Consider the following 24633-nt stretch of genomic DNA (forward strand, 5'->3'; position numbering starts at 1 on the left):
ATACTGGAGTAGGTAGCTGTTCTCTTCTCCAGGGTATCTTCCCAACCCAGGGATGGAACCCAGGTTTCCTGCATTGCAGGCGGATTCTTTACTAGCTGAGCTACCAGGGATGCGCCAATCTCACTTGGACCAGTCATATTTCACCTGTGGCTTGTGACTCAGGTGAACTTGTATTAGAGAACACAAGTCTAGAATGGAAAGGTAGTATTTGAGGCTGGGCAAGAAGTTCTTAAGAAGTATACTAGGATACATAGAAGTATATGATATGATACATACATGATAAGCATCACTATTTTTATGATTCATCTATAGTCTCTGTTCCTTATGGTTTTCCCCTAATATTTAGAGAAGCTTTTGAAGTTTCAGTGTTTCTCAGGAGTGCTAAAAATCCTTGCTCCAGTGCTGGAAAGGGATATGTCAAGAGAGAGTAGCTCACCTCCCTGTCCTCCCCTGCCCCTCCCTAGTAGAACCCCAAGAGGAAGGTGAAATTCTGAGCATAGAGCCCCTCCCTACTTGGAGTGCCTTCCAGAGCTCATTGTGCAATTCCTGGGTTTTGTTTTAGAAGTAAATTGCTTTTCTTCACAGTTCCTTTTCAAAATTTTCATACCTTAGCTGCCAGAAACAAAATGTATTTGCTTTACAATGGTTATCACAGCCCAAGCCACCATATATCTGGGATTTTTCCAAGATGGTGTTACTTTTCAACATTGTCTCTTTCAGTCCATGCATCTTGGATTTTAGTTCAGAAAATAGGATCTTTCTATCACACTCTTGAGTGTGAAATATTGGAAAGTACTGTGGTGATCAACCAACTGGCGCTCACCAGTTCCCGGAACTTAGAACTGAATTCTGGATGCTTCTCTCTAGTGTCAGTAGACTGCTCCTTTCCCTGGGGAGCTGAAATAGTTTCTGGGGAGACCACGGCTTTTCAGGCAACAAAGCTTGTACCTGGGGAGTAACCCTTCTTTCTCAGGAGGCCTAGTTTATACTACTGTTCATAAATCTGAGTTTTAAGGGGTGCCTTGTTTTGAAGAAGAGATTTCTAAAGTTATGTAGAAGCAACAAAGCTTTCTAAGAATATTTTTGGCAGAAGAAGAATTAAAAAAAAAAAGGAATTATACAGGTCCTGGGAGAGTGGCATTAGCCATTGGGACACCAGCCAGATATTGGTGCTCACAAACTGGGGGAGACTATGGTTTTTTACTGTTACTGTTCAAAATGCTGTTCACGTTCTCTTCGTCAACTAAAATTATTTCACTTTCAAGGCCTAGTGGGCGGTGGGATGGGGTAGGGCTTTTGCAGAAGGCCTGCCTTCTACGCGGGCGGCCCGGGGAAGTGCCCAGGGTCCCGCTCGGTGGGCCCAGGGCGACGGGCTGGGCTGGAGGTGAGGGTGGGCGGTAGGAGAGGAGTGGAGGTCGGTCGCCGAGGTTTTCGCGGCTGTCAGTCTCCCAGCGTCCCCGGCTTTCCAGGTAGGGACGACCCCTCCCACGCAGCGCGGTTCGGGCGGGTGGGAAGGAGGGGCTGGGCTGCGAGCGCCCGCCCCTCCATCTATCACATGGCCGGAGAGCCACAAAAACAACAGCTTTGGCCAAGACCGTGACTTCAGGAAAGGGAACGCAGGGCTCTCGCCGCCAGCCCCCACCCCATGGAGGAGAGTTTTCTTGAATCCTTTGGGAGGCTGAGCCTCCGGCAGCAGCAGCAGCCGCAGCCGCCTCGGCCGCCAGCCCCGCCGCCCCCGCGTGGAACACCTCCGCGCCGCCACAGCTTTCGGAAACACCTCTACCTCCTGCGAGGCCTCCCGGGCTCGGGGAAAACTACACTGGCCAGGTAATGATGCGCCGCGCGCCGAGTGCCCGCCGGGCTCCGGTCCAGCCCGCGCCTGCCGACGGGAAGCCGGGCCACCCGGTTCCCGGCCGGGCCGCGGGCCTGAGACGCGGGGGCCCATGCCGCGGGTTCCCAGGCTGCGCCTTTGCTGGAGGACGGTGGTCGGCACCGCGCCTGGCGCAAGCCTCCATGGCACCGCCCCCCCCCCCCCCGCGCGGACCCCGCCAGTGGGGCTGGACGCCTTCACCCCCACTCTCACAGCCTGGGGTCGGGTGCCCAAGGGCAGCCCTCTTCGGGAAAGCCCGATGGCGACTGCAGAGGAGACAGCCGGGCCGCCCGCTGGCGCGCAGGCACCCGCCACAGTGCGTCAACAGGCGTTTTAAACCGGAGCGGAGACCCTCGGGGGCCCGGGGTCGGGGCCGGGCCAGGGCGCGCGATCTGTAGAATATCTGGCGGGTGGAGGCAGCCCCGCGTGTCCTTTGGCGACTGCAAAGGCGCACAGGTGCCCCGGGGAGGGGGTCGCGTGGCCTCGCAGGCCGTCAACTACACAGCCTTTCAACTGTGCCCAAGGCGCCCAAATTAGTTTACCCGCGAATTGCGTCAGCGGCCCCCGTACCGGGTCAGCCTGAATGACACGGGCTTGTTGCCTTGGCCACCTTGCTAGGCCTGCAGCTCCAGCCTCAACTCCCACCACTCTGCAGCGTTGAACTGTTTCTCTCCTTGGCTTTGCTGACGCTGGCCCGCCCGCTTGGTTTGCCTTTGCCTGGCTTGCCCTCCGCTGCCCTTTGCCTAACCGATTCCAACAGCGCTTTAAGACTCTCGTCTGTTATCCTCGTCCTCTGGGCTCCTCCGCTTCCTGTTTACACCTTGGGCTTTGCTCAGTGCTGCACATGGTTTTGTTTATCCTGGAAGTTTCTTGAAGGTGGGGGCCATATCTTATCCTGCAAAAGCACGGTGTCTGGCAGTAGTATGTGTTCAGTCAAAGTGGTCCCTGGCCCTCAAAGAGCTTTCCATCTCACCAGAGACATAAGGCTAGCTAGCTGTAGAATCACGGGGGCTGGCTGTGGAACTGTGGAACCTTAGAAGAAGAATCCAGGTGGCAGCGTACAGTCAGAAGCGGATTTGAATGGTACACAAAGAACATGGGAGGAAGGGCTGGGTCCTTTAGGGTCAGGGAAAGATGAGAGCCCTGGGGGTGTGCTGCCAGTTAGGATTCCTGGCTGATTTGCTTTTAGCAAAACCTTATTGCTGCATTTTCACAGATTCAAGGGACAAGTGACTTCCAAATGGCCACCTTTTCTAAGAACCACACACATTTCAATAGGTCTTCTCTCTGTTTGAGTGGAGAATGGGGAAGCCTTCCTGGAACCTGGCAGAATGTGGTTATTTTATGATACAGCCATGGTGGGTATATCTCTTACCAACCAAATACCTCCTGCAGTCAAACCTTGTTCACTTTTTCTTTGGCCTTGCTGACCTGTGGCCTCTCACACACTGTGTCCAAGAAGTGAATAAACGTCTTTGGCCAGGTTTTGTTTAGAGCTACCCAGAGGGGAGTAATACTGTGAGCGCTGGGCGCACAGAATTGAACAGCAGAAGCGGTGGGTTTTGGGTCTCACTTTCTTCATCTCCAAAGCTAGTGCGTTGGCCTGGTTTATCTTAAGGTCCCTTCTGGCTCTGACATCTACGCTTTTAAGATTTTAATTCCTGGTTGACTTTGGCTAAGCAGAAGACACTGGATAAGAGAACAACTTATTAAAGAATCTCTCTCTAGGGATGGCTGCCATGAGCACTGGTCTGGAAGGCTGAAGATTGTGCCTTTAGATCCTCATTGTCACAAGGCAGTTGGTGACTTTGGACAGTCACCTAGCTTTTCTTTACTTTCCTTATAAGTGAATAGTAAGACAGGGATTAGGTTAGATGATTTACTGAAGATCTTTCTAGCTCTTAATTTCTAATTGTAAGACTTAAAAGTGTTTTGTTAATAATGGCTAGGTAAAGAGCTCTGAACTTTGAGTCAATTTATGGCTTTTTTTTTTTGGCCGCACTCAGTGGTTCATGGGATCTTAGTTCCTGAAACAGGGATTGGGCCTGTGCCTCTGCATTGGAGGTGCAGAATCTTAACTACTGGGCCACTAGGGAAGTCCTAATTTATGGCTTCAAATCTAAGCTCTGCCATGGAATGGCTGTAATCTCAACTCCTCAGTTTCCTTCCCTGTTAAACAGGGAAATCTGCTCCGCCTACTTCAGAGGACTCCTGTGAGGATTACATCTGTGTGAGAGAACTTGTTAAACCTTAAACCGCCATATACATTTTAAGAGGCATTCATTTCTGCTGAAGATGTTGACCAGCTGAGATCATCTTCATGGTGTTCCTGGGGAGAAGCCTGACTTTGAAGTGAAGGAGGCAGCTGGGAGCCGACGTTGTGAGTTCTCTTGATAGGCTGGACATGGGCAATTCTGAGAATACAGAACTTTGGCTCTGCTTTGGGGTGGGTTGTGCATTTTTTTTTTTTTAATTTTTTAAAAAATATTTATTTGTTGTAGTATGGGGGGTCTTTTTTAGTTGTAGTATGTGGGATCTAGTTCCCTGACCAGGTATCGAACCTGGGTCCTCTGCATTGGGAACGATGAGTCTTAGCCACTGTCCCAGGGATGTCTCTGGTTTGTGCATTTACATGGAAATCAGGAGAGCAGGCAAGGATACAAGCCACAGCTCAGCAAGGAAAGAGGCCTGCAGTGAGGATACGGGATGTCACAGGCCATCCCGTATGTGGGGAGAGAAGGAGGATTGCAAATTGTTTTAAAAAAATACACGTAGGTAAGAAAGTAGTAAAAACTGTAAGGCTATCATATGTATTGTTGGATTCTGAGAAATTCATATTTTTATTATTCTATGTATATTCCAAATTTTCTATAATAAGCATGTATTTCTTGAATCAGAAAAATAAAACTTTAAAAAAAATGGGAGGAGATCTGTTTTTACAAATGCAGGTTCATCTTTTTTTCTACTTTCATTTCTCATTTGATTAAAAAAATAAAAATGCTTTTGAAATTAGGCTCTGTCTGGTCTCCCAAATCAATGTTAGATTTCTGTGCTTTTCATCTGTATGTTTTCACACTTTGCAGGGACTGGAATGTGGAAAACATTATTTAAATTCTTTGGGCATGTTAAAAAACAGTTGAAGTTTTTATCTGCCTTAAAAATTTTAAGTATATCAGAGTACTAAAAAATTAGCTTCTCTGCTATATGTGTTTTATCACCTCTATTTCATTTAAAAAGCATTTCAAAAATAGGTTATTGTCATTGGCCTGTAAACTCTGCTTCCAGGAATTCATCCTAAGGCAATCACTGGACAAGTGCATGAGATTAGAGGGATGTTCAGCACAGAGTTTTGATGTCCTAGAAAAAAATGTGAGCCAACTTAAGTGTACAAAATAGAGGATTGGCTTATAAGTCACGTGTCATTAATGAAAACATGGATGTTCGTTTGACATCTATGTTCTAATATACACAAAAATTCCATTTTATGTTTTAAGAAATATGTAGAAAGATAGGTATTTATAGTTGTTGATTTTAGGCAGTGGATAGAATACAGACTTTTGCCCCTGACTTTCTCAGTTTTTCCATGACAAGTACATATTGTTTGTAAACTTTTTAAAGGTGAAAATAACTTTTTAAGTTAGCTGAAAATAGTTTTATTCAATAACTTTGCTCGATAGACATAGGTTGTATGATGAAGCATTTATTAAAAAACCAAGTAAATAAGTAATTTTTTATGTAAAGGGCTTCCCTAGGGTTATTCTTGTCTTGGACATACCAGGAAGTTTTTTTAATCTGTAAAAAGACTGATTTTAATTACTCAGGGCTATTAATTGTTTAATTATGAACTATTTTATTATATTTTATTAGCCTATGAACTAGTATAGATCATTTGATTGAATACCTCAGGTTCTTTTTCATTAAAATGGAGCTAATATTCCTTGAGAGCTTGTTTGGAGGTTCTAGCAGGGGAGCGCAGCTACTCGTATACCCTTGACCGAAGACCGGTCCTCCTCTATCGGGGATGGTCGTCCTCTTCGACCGAGCGCGCAGCTTCGGGAGGGACGCACATGGAGCGGTGAGGGAGGAAGGGGACACCCGCCTAGCCAGCCAGATCAGCCGAATCAACCCTGGCGATCAATGGGGTGACAGATGTCGCAACCAGATCGCCCTCACATCCGCTAATATTCCTTTAGTTAGTTTATTGTGGGGATTTAAGATATTGTGGTAAACAATGATCCTGTGATTATGAATGTGAAAGCATTGTAGAATGTGTGGGCTACATAAATAAATACCAACTATTGTTAATTATTTGATAGTCAACAATAGCAGTATTTCCTAAGTACTGATAAGACTATTAACACCTCAGATGGTAAAGAATCTGCCAGAAATGCGACCTGGGTTCAATCCAGGGTTGGGAAGATCTTCTGGAGGAGGGCTTGGCAACCCACTCCAGTGTTCTTGCCTGGTGAATCCCCATGGACAGAGGAGCCTGGTGGGCTGCAGTCCATGGTGTCTCAAAGAATTGGATACGACTAAGTGACTAAGCACAGTAAGGTATATATACTGTAAGGTTGAGAGAAGGAGCCTACACAAGACTAACAAATGGAAGATAGTAACCAGCACACTGCTGTGGGTAAGTAAAGTCTCATGGGAAATAGCCTCTTCTGTGCTGGTGGTGGTCAAGGCCAGTGGAGTCACTGAGGCTGGTTATTAGGAAGATAGGACAATTAGGGAAGAGCTAGTCTCCTCCATGTGGAGGTGGTTCTCAAGCTGGCCTTGAAGACCAGGAGGATGTCTGAAAACCAGAAAGCCAAGGAAAAGGATTAGCATCATACATAAGAAGATGGAGATGGGAAAGACCTGAGTGTTCTAGGCTCACGAGGAGCAGGGCTTGATTGCAGTGAATTGTTCATATTGAGTGTGTTGGTTAGGTAACCCCAGGGCCAGACCATGGAGAAAAGCTGGCTAAAAAGTATAGGATTGAGAGAAGAAATAGAATTCCAATTCCAAGACCCTTTTACCCTCAGCAGGTGATCCAGAACTACTTGTTTCCACAGCTGAACTGATACATACTCATTTGGATCTGCACCTGTTCTTTCCTCTGACTTCAGTGAAAACATCTGTGGACTTCTGTTTACTTCTGTGCTTTCTTGTGTGTGTGTGTGTAATGTCCCCCCTTTGAGGACATTTTAACTATTTTTAAGTGTCCGATTCAGTGCTATTAATTACGTGATATGCTGTCATCACCACTGTCTTTTATAAATTTTATCACCACAAACAGAAACTCTGTACCCATTAAGCAATACCTCTCCCCTCCCCTCAGCTCCTGGTAACCTACCTCTGATCTGTTTTCTGTTTCTGTATTTGACTACTCTAGATACCTTATGAAAGGGGAATCATATGGTATTTGTCCTTTTGTGTATGGCTTATTTCACTTAGCTTAATGTTTTCAGGGTTCGTCTATGTTATAGCATGTGTCAGAATCTCATTACTTCATGACTGAATAATATTGCCTTACATGACTATATGACTAAAATGTCCTTTTGAAATGGCAATAGTTTAGGGTGATCTTTTTTTTTTCTTTTTAATGGTCTTGTTTGAAAAATTAAAAGTTCTCAACCTTAAGTCAGTTCCTGCATTTTTTTTTTTTTTTTTTAAATCTTTAAGTATGAGTCAAAGCAAAGCCTGGGGACCATGCTTTAGGACACACATCCTTTGCAATGTGCTAGTTTGTTTTGGCACCATCAAAAATGGTTTGTGATATGGATTCAGTAGGCTCAAAGGATGCTCACTGACAGCTGTCTTTTCTCCTTGTTCATATGTCTGGACGACTTGGAATTTTCCATCAAGAGAAATACGTTTTCATTATTTCTTGGCACCAGAGCTATCCAAGGAGGTGTAAAGGATGCTTTCCTGATGTGATGCAATGATAGAACAGAGATGGGGACGAAGGTACACTTTATAACCAAATGCAGTTTAAAAAAAATATTAGAAGCAGTGGGAAGAGGGGATTAGTTAGGTTAACTAAGTAGTGAGTAATTAGACCCCAGAGCACACTCGCTTCACAGTGCTCTGGACCATGGTGTTTTTAATTATGAGGCTAGGGCTCTCATAAGTAAAAGCAAGGTCAAAATAGAGAGTTTGTACTAGTCCAGGTCTGTGTGTATGAAAATTAGAGCATCAGGCAGGCGACATCTCAGATTTTTAGCTACTCAGGTCTACTTGGAGAAGCTACTGACTTTTTATATTTTTAGTGATTTTTTTTTCCTAAGGTGGTTCCTGAATCTCTTCTCCCCAGTGCTGAGAGTCCTTGCAGTGCCTCTCTCTGAAGATTGGGAAGAAAGAGGACTATATATGCTACCTGTGTTCACGGAGAGTAAGAACACACAGTGCAGTGTTTATGTTCACAGTCATTCACTAGAAAGGTAACAAAGGAGAATCACAACCACTATAGTCCTTGAGCTATCGGGGTATGGGAAGAAGATCCTACTGAATTGGGGCAATGTAATGTCACAGGTGTGGTTATGATTAGAGAAGCAGTAGAAATAGAGAAAGAAACGAAAGGGGAAGAATATTTCGTAGGAAAATTTCAGGAAATGATCAGGAAGTTCTTACAGAGTTCATCTAGTCCAAGCTGAAGACACTAAACTCGTAAGGAGTTATATATCTTTTTAAAAAATTTTATTGAAGTAAAGTTAATTTACAATGTTGTGTTAATTTTTTCTGTACAGCAAAGTGACTCATATATATATTTATATATTCTTTTTCACATTATTTTCCATTATGGTTTGTCACAGAATATTGAATGTAGTTCTCTGTGTAGGACCTTGTTGTTTATCCATCCTACACATAATTGCCTCTGCCAATTCCAAACTCCCATTCCTTCCCTCCCCTCCCCTTTCCCCTTTGGTAACCACAGGTCTGTTCTCTATATCTGTGAATCTGGTTTTTTTTCATAGATTACGTTGATTTGTATTGTTATTTTAGATTCTACATATAAATGATATCATTTGGTATTTGTCTTTCTCTTTCTGACTTTATTTAGTATGATAATCTTTAGGTCTGTCCATATTGCTGCAAATGGCATTATTTCAAGAAGTTATAAATCTTGATCAAGGTCATAGGGATAAATTCTCCTTATTTCTAATCAGACCTTTTTCTTTTGCACCAAAGGAAGAGGCTAGTGAGAGTGACCTGATCAAAGTGTAATGAGGTTGATTTCAATCTGTTGTGTAATGAAAAACACTCGTCAAGACCCTATTAAAAGAGCTTAGTTTATCTGTATTTCAACTGTCAGGGTAAGGAACTCACATGTTATTATGTGATTCCTTCTCTTCTCAGCATGACTGAGTTGACCAGCAAAGCATTAAACAGAGGAGAAACCTGTGGCATTGCTGAATTCTCTGGAAAGTTGCTGTTCACACATAAGACACTGAAAGGAATTTCTGCTGGAAACTGCAGTGGAGCCACTGTGGCACATGAGGGCTAACTGGGAGTCTGGTTTGGAATCTCATGAACATGCCCTGCTTTGGAGGTGTGAGGGCGAGAGTGAGCAGTAGGATGGCCTGGGAACTATTCACTGGGGTGCCCTTAGCCACAGAGCACAGGCCTGTGGCTTGGCGGGTCCATGAAGCTGGTGATGGCTGAGCTCCATCTGCCTAAGGGCAAAGCTCAGCCTTGGCAGTGCAGTTGGCAGCAGCGAGAAGATCAGCCACACCAGGCCCAAGCTTTTTACAGCTATGGCTCCCTCCCCGTTCTCCTCAGGTTGCCGAGTTGCTGAGCCTGTTTCCTGCCTCCCAGCTTAAAGTCATTGAGGAGGATACCAGTAACATCTAGAGGAAGTACTGGAGTCTAGGAAGAATCCTCTTTCTCAGTCTTCTTTGGAGATAAATCTTAGGTTCTGGTAAAATTCTCAACACATAAAGAGTAAATAGAAATTCGCACAGATTCTCTTCACCCTATACAACGTTTGCATAATTAAGGCAACAGAACCTGATATTTAAGAACCACTCATACCCTTACCAAATATCTATTATGTCTCATGTAAAATAGAGCATTGAACAAAAAAGACAAAAATCCCTGCCTTCATGGAACATATATTCTGTCCGGGAAAAAAAATTTTTTTTTTCTGAAAGAAAGAAGGAAATTTTAAATAATACCTGCTCTACAGTTTCAAAAAAACAAATGTTTCCATTTCTATTCCACTTGAGGCTATACCCTCAGGAGATGTTCTACATATTCACAAGGAGATTGGCACAGTGATGTTCACTGAAAATTTTGTTTATGGTACAGAAAATTGCAGACAACCTCAGTGTCACTAGAGAAAGAAGATAACTGTGGTTCAATTTAAAAGCACTCAGTTACAGTGGTTTAGTGTAAAGCTCTGAGGCCAGAAACCTGGGTTTTAATCCATGTGTGCCACTCACTTGCCTTTTTTTCTTCCCCCAGCTTTATTGAGGTGTAACTGACACATTATGTAAATTTAACATGTATAGTGTATTGATTTGATACCTTCCTGTGTTGAAAAATGGTTACTTCTGTAGTCTTGGCTAACACCTCCATTGTGTCACATAATCACCATTTCTTTTCTGTGATGAGAACATATTAAGATCTACTCAGCAGCTTTCTGGTGCATAATACAGAATTAGCAGTAACCACCATGCTGTGCATTAGATCTCCAGAACTTAGTCATCTTTTACTTGGAAGTTTGTATCCTTTGACCGACATTTCCCACACCCTCAGCCCCTGGAAACCATCACTGTACCCTGTTTCTATGAGTTTGACTTTTTTAGATTCCACATATAATTGAGGTCATATAGCATTTGTCTTTGTCTGATTTATTTCACTTAACATAATGACCTTAAAGTTCATTGATATTGTCACAAATGGAAGGATTTCCTTCTTTGTCCTGGCTAAAAAATATCCCATTGCATGTATTTATCACATTTATCCATTTACCCACTGACAAATACTTGTTTTCATATTTTGGCTATTCTGAATACTGCTTTAGTAAACATGGGGAGTATACAGATAACTTGAAGATCCTGTTTTCATTTCCTTTGGGTGTAAACCAGAAGTGGGATTACTGGATCTTACGGTAGTTCTATTTTTAATTTGTTGAGAAACCTCCATTCTGTTTTCCACAGAGGCTGCAATAATTTACTTTCCTTTTAACTGTGCACAAAGGTTTCCTTTTCTCCACATCCTCATCAACACTTTTTATTTCTTGTCTTGCTGATGATAGCCATTTAATCAGGTATGAGGTGATAGTTCATTTGGATTTTGACTTGCATTCCCTTAATGATTAGCACTGTTGAACACCTTTTTATGTACCTGTGTGCCATTTGTATGTCTTCTTGGGAAAAATGTCTATTCAGATCCTCTGCTCTTTTTTTAATTGGATTTTTTATTTTTGTTAATGAGTTGTATGAGTTATTTACATATTTTGGTTATTAATCCCATATCAGATATATGATTTGGAAATATTTTTTTCTATTGGACCAGTTCAGTTGCTCAGTTGTGTCTGATGCTTTGCAACTCCATGGACTGTAGCATGCCAGGCTTCCCTGTCCAATAACCAACTCCCGAGCTTACTCAAACTCATGTCCTTCAAGTCGGTGATGCCATTTGGTAGATTGCCTTTTTATTTTGTTGATTGTTTCCTTTGCTGTGTAGAAGCTTTTCAGTTTGATGTAGCCTCTTTTACTACTTTTTGCTTTTGTGGCTTGTGCTTTGATGTAATACCTAAAGACTGATTGCCAGGACCAGTGTCAAGGAGATTTCCCCCTACGCTTTCTTCTAGGAGTTAAATGCTTCAGGTCTTACATTTAAGTCTTTAATCCATTTCAGGTTTTTGTGAGTGGCTTGAGATAGGGATCCATTTTCATTCTGTTTTAACCACATAAAAGCTGAAATTTTAGAGGGATTCAAGAGTGAAATATAAGAGAACATAGATGAATATTTACATAATCTTGGGTTGGGAAAGACTATTGTAAATGTATTATCAAAGATAGAAAGTAGAACATAAAAGATGAGTTCATGTGACGAAAGGAAAGTTCTGTTAATTGAGACTTGTATGTTAGAGTTCATTATAAACAAAATTAAAAAGAAATTGAGGTACTTAATAAAGATTTTACCAATTCATTTAGCCATAAACCTCCCAATAAGGAGGTTTTATCAACAACCACAGGACATGAAAATGAAAATGCAGTTCACAAAAGAATATCTCTAAATGAGCAGCACACATAAGAAAAAATACTTAAACTTGCTGAGAATCAAAGAAATTGGGGACAAACTAAATACCTGACCACAGAATATTGGTTAAGTAAATTATGGTTCATCCATATGAATAACTCATCAAAAATAATGGCATAATATGACCCAGCAATTCCACTGCTGGTCATACATAGGAGACCAGAACTGAAAGAGATCCATGTACCCCAATGTTCATCGCAGCACTGTTTACAATAGCTAGGACCTGGAAGTGACTTATATGTCCATCGGCAGACGAATAGATAAGAAAGCTGTGGTACATATACACAATGGAATATTTCTCAGCTATTAAAAAGAACACATTTGAATCAGTTCTAATGAGGTGGATGAAACTGGAGCTTATTATACAGAGTGAAGTAAGTCAAAGAAAAACACCAGTATATTAACACATATATATATGGAATTTAGAAAGATGGTAACGATGACCCTATATGCAAGACAGCAAAAGAGACCGAGGTGTAAAGAACAGACTTTTGGACTCTGGGAGAAGGCGAGGGTGGGATGATTTGAGAGAATGGCATTGAAACATGTATATTCCCATATGTGAAATTGATCGCCAGTCCAGGTTTGATGCATGAGGCAGGACGCTCAGGGCTGCTGCACTGATACGACCCTGAAGGATGGGATGGGGAGGGTGGTGGGAGGGGGATTCAAGATGGGGGACACATGTACACCCATGGCTGACTCATGTCAATGTATGGCAAAACCCACTACAATATTGTAAAGTAATTAGCTTCCAATTAAAATAAATAAATTAATTTTTAAAAAAGAAAAAAATAATGGCACAGAATCATACTTCATAAGGTGGGAAATAGTTGCTGTGGAAATAAATTTGGTGAAAAGAAGTTGATATTCTCTGCATTATGTTTCTGTTTTTATGGAACAAAAGATCAGATGAGAAAAAAAATTCTGTCTCCTGGAAAGACAATCAAAATTAGGTTGAGGAATATAGGAACCTCTCCTGTTTTGCAGTTTTCTCCTCCAAAATATTTTGCCTTGAATATGTGTTACTTTGCTAACTAGAAGGGAAAAGTAGTATTTTTAAGGCTGGTGTAGATCAAGACACAGGAGCCAGCTTGAGGGGGCACCTGCTGGGCAAATTTGGGACAATTTGAGCATCATAAAGAAAGACGATGGTAAGCATTATTAAAAGGGGAAAGGCATTTACTAGACAATGCCACCTAGTAAATACAGAAGAAATTACATGAAGTAATCAGTATTCTGCTATTCCCAGTGTAATAACTCATTTGGCAGTGATCAGCAATGAATATAAAGCTCATTGAGGGAAAGGTTGTTGGGGAATAGGATGTCACACGGGGCCTCTTGTTACATCAACCCCCCCCGCCCCACCAACTCCAACATGATGTAGTATCACAAGGGAAGCAATGCTAGCTGATGCTACCTGTTAGTCAAGTGATAAACTTAGCAGGATGGTACAGATGGTCATCACATGCAGTCAGGTACGCAAACATCACCTCTGTATTTTCCTTCCAAAATGTTCAATCTGGATCTAATTATGAGGAAATAACCAGGCTAATCCAGAATGTGGGGCATTCTCAAGCCAACTGACTAGACTCTTCAAAAAGGGAAAGCAGGGAGGGAGGTTCAAGAGAGAGGGGGCAAATATATACCTATGGCTGATTCATGTTGATGTATGGCAGGAACCAACACAATATTGTAAAGCAATTATACTTCAATTAAAAGTAGTTTTTTTTTTTAAAAAAAAGGGAAATCAGAGAAGGTATGAAGACTAGATTAAGTGGTACTAAAGAGGCGTTAATAGCTAAATGCTGTACTTGAATCTGTGAAGATATTGGTACCGTGAAGGAAATTTTAAATTAGAAAATCTATTGACATTGGCTATTTTTTTTTTTTTTTTTTTTACATTGGCTATTATAAATAGCTAAGGGCTTCCCTGGTGGCTCAGAGGTAAAGAATCCACTTGCAATGCAGGAGATCCAGGTTCGATCACTGGCTCGGGAAGATCCCCTGGAGAATGGAATGGCTGCCCACTCCAGTGTTCTTGCCTGGGAAATCCCATGAACAGAGGAGCATGGTGGGCTACAATCCATGGGGTCAGAAAGAGTTGGACACAACTGAGCAACTGAGCATTGCATGCATTATAAATAGCTGTAATATAAAATTGTAATATAAATTAGTATATAATTTATGTATAGTATATATTTATAACATTCATAATTTATAATTCCATTTTTAAGTTGTGACGTGATTATTTAGGATAATGTTATTTATAGAAGATACTTGATAAAGCATTTAGGAACAAAGTATCATGATGTCTGCAACTTATTTTTAAATGGCATATCAAAAATACACATGTGAGAGAAGTAAAATAAATGAGGCAAGAAGTTAACAACATTGTTAACAAAAATGTTAATAATGGAAGGTAAGGAGTGTTCATAGTATTCTTTCAACTTATTTTTATAGGTATGAACATTTTCTAAATATAAAAGGTTGTGGAGGGAAAGTTTAGGTGGAAATAAAAAGAGGGAAAAACATGGAATAAATGAGACTTGAGGAATGTGGGGACCAAATGCAAAGTATGGATCTTGTTTAGCTGTTGAGTCAAACAAACCAATTGTAGGAATATATTTATGAGACAATCAGGGAAATTTGAACACTGAAAAGATATTTGGTGAAATGAAGTATGAAGCAGATGAAACAAAACTGGCCATATAACGATAATTGTTAAAGCTGGACCATGGTTATATGGGGAATAATTATGTTATTCTATTTTGCATGTTGGAAAATTCCAATAATAAGGGGTACAACTCAAAGTTACATACTAATGTTGGACTTTATCAATGAGTGGGTGAGTGACTAATAGATATCTAAATATATTCAAATGGTTCTCTATTATTAAACAAAAGAATTACACAAAAGAGTGATGCTATGAAATCAAGATTAGAACCTAAGTTACTCTCATAGTAGTAGTTTCAGATGAGTTTGGGGGGCACTGCAGAGGTGAAAATTATGTGGATGTAATTGTCTTTTTTTTTTTTCCCCTTTTTTTTTCATTCTCTCAATTTTCCTAATGCATGAGGCTCCTGACCACCATAAAGGAAGCTAGAGCTGGGGCATTATGCTCGTCACTTCTGAAGCTGACGGAATGGTATTTATTGCTTCCACTGAAGTTTGAGACTCTTAGGATTGCTTAGTTCACCAGTTCTTCATTTAGTTGGGAGAGCTTTTAAGTCTTGTGTATTCAAAATGCACCATGACTGCCAGTGCTGATTTAACATTCAGGTGAAGCTAAAACAAGTTTTGAAGGAATGATCATTCAGTAAGATCAAAAAGTCAATTCTTTCATCTTCTCCAGTCCCCCAATTCCATTAGAGTTGTAAAGGTGAAAAACGGTCCTATTTTTGCCTGCCTGTTTGTTAGGAGGACCATATAGGCTATAGTCACATGTGTCTTGGGAAATGATGAGCAGGTGGTTCAGCTCCATAGTGGTCCTGAACAATTTAACTTTTACTCTAAGGCAAAATTTTGCAAACAAGGTGACACTTTCTTTGCTGTGTTTTCTTTTTTGTTTTTTAGAAGGGAATAGAATTCAAATAAAACGTGAATTGAACCCATGCCTTAAAAGTTTTTTTTTTTTTTAAATGAAAAATTAGCGTATTAACTTGCAGTAGATAATATAAACCATAAAGAGGAGATAAAGCTATGTCTATGAAAAGAAAAACTCCATTCTGAAAATGACAAAACCAAGCCTATAAGTGGCAGCTAATAGGAAAACAAATGAAGCCAGATTTAGAAGGGATATTTAAGAAGTTTTGGAACTAATATCCAGAGTTGCTTAACTTAGTACACAAAAGATAAGGAAAACAAGTTACACAATATTATTTAAACTCTGATTGAAGCTTTCATGTTTAGACTAGATAATATTGATGAAAGTAATTCAAAAACTGTAAAGCATTTACAAATATAAAATATGCACACCTGAAAATGCAGTTAGTGTTGCCCTTAGATTTTCTTCTAAGGTATCTTTATAATAATTGTTTGCCCTGGAGGTTAACATTTGGATATCTGATTTGAGCTTTTCAGTTTGAGTATCTTTACAGTCAAAAGACATTACAAAGAAACTATGCAAATCCGTTTTATCAGATCTTTATACTTGCCTTTCATGTCCGTTTCTGTATCTGTGGTGTATTTAAAATGGCCACATTTTCTTTGCCACCCCTCCTAGTATGTACACACTCCAATGCACTTTTTACTACGATGGCATGTAAAGAGTTTTGGTTGGAAAATTTGACTTCATTTGTTATTATTAATAAAATAACAGTACCTTGTGTTTGTAAAGTACCTTACCTCTTGAAAAATGTTTTCCCGTACCTCACCTCATTCCATCCTTACTAAAAGCTCTGTTTACTAGGTCGTGATATTATACAAGTTTTCAGTCAGGAACACAGAAGGTTAGAGTCCGCATGGCACTAGTGGAATGGCAGGAACTGAACCTAAGTGTTTCAAGCAGCTTAGGTACTTTACTCATTATCTGTGGTTTCAATGCCTTATGTTCTTTCCTGATTAGAGAGAATTCTTCTTGATGGAGAAGAACAAACAGAGCTGTATAGTTCTGTTTTCTTTTTATATTTCCTGCTCTTGTTATGTTCCAACATTTCCTCCCCCCCCCCCTTTTTTTTTTAAATCTTACTTATTTTTGGCTGCGCTGGGTCTGCGTTGCTGTGTGGGCTTTTGTCTAGTTGTGGCAATCAGGGGCTACTCTCTAGTTGTGGTGTGCGGGCTTCTCATTGCAGTGGCTTCCTGTTGCAGAGCATGGGCTCTAGGCATGCTGGCTCAGCAGTTGTGGTGCACAGGCTTAGTTGCTCTGCAGCATGTGGAATCTTCCTGGACCAGGAATCAAACCCACATCCCTTGCATTGGTAGATTCTTAGCCACTGGATCACCAGGGAAGTCCTTCCTCCAACTTTTAAATATCTTTTTATTCTGAGCACGGCCATTTTGTCATGGACTGTATCTGACTGGTGAATTTGTTTATAGTTAGAATTACGCTGGGGAGCAACACAGGGAGAAGGGAGAGAATCGTGTGCTCATTGTGTCAGGCACTGTGCGAGGACTTCCCCAGGTTATCAGGTAGTCATCTTCACTTAGCAAGATGGGTGCTGTTATCCTCCATTTTTATAGGTGAGGAAAGGAGGCTCAGAGATTTACTTTGTTACTGTCTAGCACAATAGCCATCTTCTCCCCCAAAGAAGTCTGAATAAGGATTTCATGTGGAAATATCTTCTCTTTGAAGTTATTTTGTGCAAAACTTCATATGCTTTTTTTTCCCCCTGCTTTAAAGGGGGGACTCCATGATGCCTTTTCTTTTTTTCTGTGTGTGACATTTTCGTATTCAGAGAGAGTGATACAAGTTTAGGAAAGCCTAGGGAATGTTGGATCTGCATCTTCTGCTGGTTTTAGAATTTGGTTTAGGTCACTGCTAAAATGTTACCTGTTAGGGGTAGCACACACATCACTTTTATCTACATTTCATACCTCAGCAAGAACCAGTGTCTCACATGGGTCCTTATGGAGAACAGAGCTCCAAGGCGAGGGGACCCAGGACAGGTAAGGGGTGCAGGAAGGGGCTGCAGCAGGGGTCCTTGGGCAGTGGTGCGTCACAGAGGAACGTCAGTGAGGGCTGTGGCCACTCTTGTCACCCCTGCAGCAAAGCCTCCAGGGTTTCATCTAGAATCAGTTCTGGTAGCTGCAGACATCAGCGCGGTGGTGACAGCACTTGTTAAAGAGTTGGGCAACACACCAGTCCCCTCTCAGCCCTCTCCTTACCCCTATGAAGGAGTGATACCTTCTAGAGAGAATCTCTCTTTTTAAAATGAATTTCAACAACTCAAACCTGGTGGTCTCACAAGTGTAAACTACTAAATGTTAGAGATGGAAGGAAATGATTTATAGTATGAAAATGCATGGTCATAAAATAATCTTTGTTTCCCCACTCTCCAGACAATTGCAACACGACTTTCCCAGAGCCCTGATTTTCAGCACGGATGATTTTTTCTTCAGGGAAGATGGTGCCTATGAATTCAATCCTGACTTCCTGGAGGAAGCTCATGAGTGGAACCAGAAAAGAGGTGACAGATTCCTTTCCAAGCTCCTGGGAAATCCTCTTGTGCACATAGATTGTAGCTCCTGCAAAATGAAAAAAATTTATGGAAGGAGCTTAATCTAAAGTTCTGCCATGTTTTCCCCTCAAACAGAATGCCAGAGTGTAACCTCCCTAGATTCCAGGAAAAAGAAAATTTTTGATAATGGGTTCTGAAGTAGGTGGTATTAAAGTTGTGTAATGAGGACATCCTGTAATAAAAATAACAAAATATGGAGTACACTCGCCCTTCTGTGATTGTTGCATGTTGTTCACTGTTATATAACATTGTGTTGCAGCAAGAAAAGCAATGAGGAATGGCATATCCCCCATTATTATTGATAATACCAACCTCCACGCCTGGGAAATGAAGCCCTATGCAGTCATGGTAGGAAGAAGTATCATTCTGAATTTTCAGTTCTGGACATTTTGTGAGAAAGTTGAAACATTTGTTCTTTCTTCTTTTTTTGGTCTTAATGATCTCATATTCATTGCTAGTAGTTCTCCCAGGGATCAGGTAAAGAGGTTTTATTTTAGCGTTTCTCTGCCGTTCAGTGGCTGAAATTTGCTGAGATGCTAATACTACCTCAGGGTACATTTCAGAAATAGCCCTTGGTCTGAATTCTTGACAGCATTCTATCTTGGTTGTTTTCCTAAGGGAAGGCATACACAGGAGCATCTGCTGAAACCTGCTGAGAAGTGTTGGACTAGGTGATGCCTCCAGTGGAGCTGGAGATGATGTCCATAGGACAGTTCTGTCTTTGCCACGCTGGGGACTTCAGGACTATGGGTGCTGCTGCTGCATGGGAGTTCCAGGGCAATGAATTTCTTAGTTTAAACACAGATTCAGGAGTAACACTGTAACCCTATTAAGATATTAGAATACAAATATAAATGCACGTATAAGGTAACAGTTCAGCCGTCTACTGTCAGGACAGTCAGATGAATGAAGCAATGTGTACATTTTTCTTTATTTATGAAGTATGTCTGATCTATTTTTTGTGCTAATATGTTTTCATTCCTTACTGTGTGTATTAAGGAGAAAAGATCCACAAACACACAGGGAGAGGAAGAAGACAGCTGAGTGTTCTCCCTACTTGGCTAATTTTAAAGTGAATCTCTCTAAAACTGGACTCATGGCAGCCTGTTTTTAAGCCTTTTTTAATATTTTGGGCAGAGTAGCTTATATAGAGGTGTGCTTTTGTCTAGATACTTTCATCAGTTTTACTTAGGCCCAGACTGTGGGACTTTGCTGAATGTAGGAAAGAATGAGCATCAACTTCGTGGTTACTTCAGTTCATGGATCAAACATCCACTTAGGAGAAAAATGGACAGGGATGTGAAGAGTCAGGTTAATTAAGGCACAGCTCAGAACCAAGAGGCAGAGCTTAACTGAGAGTGGCTTAAGGAAAGTCATTTTACTTTTTATTTTCTAATTTCTAGACATGCACAATCTTTCCCAGTCATCCACAGCTTCTACTAAGACACAGAAACTAGATAGTTTCCATGTATGATATTTGATATCCTTATGAAATTAGAAGTGTCCATCTAAAGAATGAAGAGGAAATCCCCTTACTTAGCCCATTTTATTCTGTATTTTATAACACAACAAACAGTAGTCATAACAGAAAGTTCAATTTGAGATAAAGTAAGTAGTAGTCAGGCAATGCAGAGAACATTTGCTGTTTCCATGGAAATGGTAATCATTTTCTAAACTCAAGGAAATATAGCACGGTGAATTGAGCCAAACTATGTGGCATGGATGGGAGAGCTACTTTTTGGAGGGAAGAATATGTGAAGTATGTGGAAATCATTTTTATTTCCCAAGCTCTGTGCCTCTGGTACTCTCACTTTGTAAAGCAAGGTGTGAGGACTAGGCCAAGGCACTTGACGAAAGTGAATCTACGATAATCACATGTACAGGACTTTGGGAAACCATTGGAGTTCATTGCTCATTCCTATGGACAGGGAATTTAAAACTAGTTCAACTATCTATCTTTTTAAAGGTTCAAAACAAAGAACGGTTGTCATTTTCCAACATAGTAGATAGAATTACTGAAAATTTATCATTTGGAACCATAATATAATCTGAGAGTGGCTAAGTTTGGTATGTACCGACTGTATTTGTTAACATAAATTGAGGCATTGAATTACTGGTTAAACAAAAGGAATGTTAGAAAAGATTTGTAGTAAATGTTAAATGGCAGCATAAACATTCCCAAACATACATACCATGTCTTCAATGTTTTATGTACTTTTGAAAAATCAGGCACTTGAAAATAACTATGAAGTTATATTCCGAGAACCTGACACTCGCTGGAAATTCAACGTTCAAGAGTTAGCAAGGTACTTCTTTGTTTTTCTAGCTCCTCATTATGTATCCTGCTATTTTCAGGTATTTCAGACCGAACAAAAGAATCTTTTCAGGCTGGAAATGGACATGGTAGTTTTCAGGCCAGAAATGGTAATTCTTGGAAATTGATAACTTTGAAATTATTAATGTGAAAGACTTTACTTTGGGGTCAGTTTTCTAATATAATGCTAAATGCTAAATCTTAGCTTGGACTTGGTCCTCAACAAGGACATATTTAACATTCTGCTAAAATGCTTCTTCATTAATGGACATTTGAAAGCACTTTCCTCTGCATGGGATTGCACTTGTGAGTGGTGTTTTTGCACTTAGGCTAAACAAAGACCTTCAGATATTGAACAGTCTGTGGTTCATTTATGGTCTAGATGCTGCTTCTAGTTTGTAAAGCAATAAATGTCCAAATAATACTAACTTGTTGATTGAATGCATGGGTTCTGATAATTCCCCATCTGTGCTATTTGGTAATGTCAATGATTTAAAGTAACCAGTGAGGTCAGAATTTACTTTTTAGGAATAAGTCTAATTCATCTTATGGTTACAAGCAGATAGTGTTTCTCAAGGGATGTGTGAATCACCTCTGTCAGAATCACCTGAGGTGATTGTGAAACTTCTAGTTCATGGGGCATCCCTGGTGGTCCAGTGGTTGAGAATCTGCCTTGCAATGCAAGGGATGCTGATTTGATCCCTGGTCCAGAGGGATCCCACATGCTGCAGAGCAGTAAGCACGTGTATCACAACTACTGAGTCTGGGAGCTGTATCCACTGAGTCCGCATGTCACAGCTCCTGAAGCCACACACCTAGAGCCTGTGCTCTGCAACAAGAGAAGCCACTGCAGTGAGAGGCCCGTGCCCCACTAGTAGAGAAAGCCCCTGTACTGTGGCCACAAAGATCCACCACAGCCAAAAAAATAAATAATAAATATTTTTAAAAGTCCTAGTTCATGGACCCCATTCCTAGTTGAAGTCTCTGATAATTACATTTCAAAACTATATCCCCAATTTATTCTCATGTCCATGAGAATTGAAGAATGTTGTTTTAATAAGGATCTAGAACTATCTAGGACTGACATAAGTGATTACAGATACATGCATAACAAATTGGCAAACACATAAGAAGAGCTCATGGTGCTGTCTTATGTTTTGAAGCACAGAATTGAGATTTCCAGAAACAGCATTTTTTGATGTTTTAGCTCCTTGCTAGCCTCAGGGTAGCTTGGGGGTGCGCAGGGCCGCATGAAAAACAGTTGAGCCGAACGATAACTGCCTAACACGATGTTTTGCTTTTGTCAGAGTTCCATCTTGAGAATAGGGAGTGCATATCTGTGTAATAATACAGGACTTGTAAAATACAAATACTTGTAAAATATAACTCATTTTGATATGCTGCCTTAACTAAACATTTGCATTTTTTTTTCCACGTAGAAGAAACATTCATGGAGTCCCAAGAGAGAAAATACACCGAATGAAAGAACGATATGAACATGATGTTACCTTTTACAGTGTGCTGCATGCAGAAAAACCAAGCAGAGCGAACAGAAACCAGGACAGGAATAACGCATCTCCTTCCAACGGTGCAGGGTACTGGAACACCTACGCAGAGTTCCCAAACCGGAGGGCGCATGGCAGCTTCACTAATGAGAGCTCCTTTAACAGAAGGGGTGGTTGTCACCACGGGTATTAGAGGCCTCTCTTACAGGCATTCCGAATTTTCCTAAATCAGTTTTTACTTCAATTTTTGGTATTTATTCTCTGTTCAGTGGTAGTCAGAGCTCGAATTCCAGTGTAAATAGTCAAGCCTGAGAGTTTCTGTGCAGAAGTCGTTACATGCCTCTTCAACAAGCATTTGTTAAAGTGATCCTATGTGCATGGTCTGATGCTGGGAATTCTGCCGATTTGATTAAACAAAGTCCTTTCTCTAGGGAAAGAACTAATTCAAAACTGAAGCCTGAGAACATACCCAAGAACGTAATCAGCCACATAGGCTCATTAATGAACTGTTTTTAATAAAAAGCTTCAGTAGCCCTTTCTCTGAAGCAGTCTATTTTTTCAGGAAATTCATCTCCATCAGGAAAGTTGGAAAGGTGGGGGAGAAATAGGCAGGAACAATTTTTTAGTGGCATTGCTACTTTTGATCATCTGTGTATCCAAAAATGTGAGTTGTGTGGCTGTAATGATGATACTGATTTTCCTTTAAGATGAAGACACTAGGAAGTATACACCTAAGGGAATATTGTCCTCCAAAGTAGACACTTTGGGAAATTATCCCTTTATTTTAGCAATGTGTCACTGTTAGAAATATGTTAAAATCTTAATAGTGATACAAGCTACTGAGGAAAATCAGTGTCGTTGTTTCAAGTCACATCTTGTGTTTTAACTACCACTTTATCAAACAGGGTTAAGCCTGTTTGATAACAGGGATAAACCTGTTTGGCTGTTGAGCTAACAGTGTACATAAAACAAGCCTGCCTTTATAAAACACCAATTTTTAAGAGGAATAATTAAGCAATTTTTAAAAATTATTCCTATAAATGTGTATTATCAGTTGGCAGCTCCAAAGTTTTGGGCGTACAAGGAATGAAGCATCCCAGTATGTCCTCACATGGAAACAGGAAAAGTCATGCTCCTCTTATGAGGAGCAGTCTCAGTGTTTTGTGAGGCTTTAAGACAAAGTTCTACTACAATTCTTATATTAATATTGAATTTATGAATCCAAATCAAATTTTAACAGGTTGGAATCAGATTAATTTGGTGTGAGACCACGGATAAGACCATGTAGGATGTATGCTTTATTTCTTGTTGGCCAACAACTTCTTTTTAATGTTTTGTGAAGCATTATTTTAAGTGTTCTATATAATGGTGCTTTTATGGTTATTAAAAATTATATATGGTATTGCTTTATATGGATTTGTCATTGAATCTAATTTTGGGAGGTTTAAGAAAATAAAAAACTTATTTACCATAAATACCACAGAATTCTACCGTATTAAGAACTAGTTTTTCTATAACTATATTTACCCATCTTCTTTAATGACTAGGAGACACAGAGGTAAAGATAAAAGCAACTTTATATTTTACTTGTGTGTATAAATTATTTGATCTCTATACATTAGAAAGACTGTATTACTTTAATATTCCATATTTAGTACTATTGAAATCTATTCAACATCTTGATGATTACCAGCAATGATCTGTAATTTTTTCATTAACATTTAAAAAAATTGATGTCTCCTTTGAGTAGCAAAGTTTGCCCAACAAGCTAAAATTAAGTGAATTTGAATGAATATAAAGTATAGTTTGGCTAAATTCTGTGTATCCAAGCTCAACACATAATAATCTAATAATAATGATAATCCACATTAACAGTACTCCTGTTTTCCAGACCCTAGATAATCCTGGGTAATCCTAGTCAACGTGGTCCCTAGGTCAGTGGCTTGACTCATTTAGGATAGTAGAGGTGAGAAGTGTCAGAAAGTCCAGATGTGAGTTCCTTTGCTCAATTCCATAGGAGCAGCTGAAGGATCATAACTCAAGCCCCACTGATTTACTTCGGACTCTCTGCTTAGGGTTTCTGGTTCACCTAGCCTGGACTGGGCTACTTTGTATTTGTCCTACTCTGAAAGAGCTCAGAATAGTTCCCTGATACATTTGCCTTTTTGGAAGCATAAAATCATTAATAAAATGCCGCCAACTTTGTTTATCCCATCTAGAAATGACCTATTTTTTCTTTCAACACCCATGACTCCTGATTTTTTAAAATTTTTGAACACTGAACACTGACTTGTGTATTAACATTTGCATCACTCACAGGGTTGGCAGAGTGCTTTATATACACAAGATGCTCTCATTAAGTGTTTGTTGAGTGACACAAATCGCTTTTACCATTTACCCCTTATCATGCAGTGTACATTGCTGACTTTGTAATCATTAAATTATCACTTTTGGGGGGACAATATCCATATATACTCAAGCTTCACATTTTATTTATATAGCTTGGCTATA

The 24633-nt window shown here is 40.3% G+C and overlaps 2 protein-coding genes across 4 annotated transcripts in view; both read left to right on the forward strand.

Annotated features, from left to right (window-relative positions):
* Positions 1 to 18501, forward strand: part of N4BP2L2 (NEDD4 binding protein 2 like 2) — an 81545-nt gene extending 63044 nt beyond the window's left edge. Inside the window, exon 11 of the mRNA XM_043477467.1 lies at positions 18125 to 18501. The gene's annotated coding sequence lies outside the window, so the exon portion shown is untranslated. The remainder of the gene's footprint in view (positions 1 to 18124) is intronic.
* Positions 48 to 23532, forward strand: N4BP2L1 (NEDD4 binding protein 2 like 1). Of its 3 annotated transcripts, none has more exons than XM_043477478.1 (5): positions 51 to 1827; positions 18125 to 18252; positions 18563 to 18651; positions 20659 to 20727; positions 22057 to 23532. In XM_043477478.1, exons 1-5 carry the CDS (start codon positions 1646 to 1648, stop codon positions 22111 to 22113), a joined length of 525 nt encoding a protein of 174 aa, XP_043333413.1. In that variant the 5' UTR covers positions 51 to 1645; the 3' UTR covers positions 22114 to 23532. The 3 variants fall into 3 exon arrangements, with proteins under 3 accessions (XP_043333414.1, XP_043333413.1, XP_043333412.1); XM_043477477.1 differs by lacking the exon at positions 20659 to 20727 and adding an exon at positions 20533 to 20609 and having other exon boundaries at positions 54 to 1827; XM_043477479.1 differs by lacking the exon at positions 18563 to 18651 and having other exon boundaries at positions 48 to 1827.
* Positions 23533 to 24633: the final 1101 nt, after the last annotated feature.

The sequence above is a fragment of the Cervus canadensis genome, chromosome 9 (assembly GCF_019320065.1).
Source record: "Cervus canadensis isolate Bull #8, Minnesota chromosome 9, ASM1932006v1, whole genome shotgun sequence".
Classification (NCBI taxonomy): Eukaryota; Metazoa; Chordata; class Mammalia; order Artiodactyla; family Cervidae; genus Cervus; species Cervus canadensis.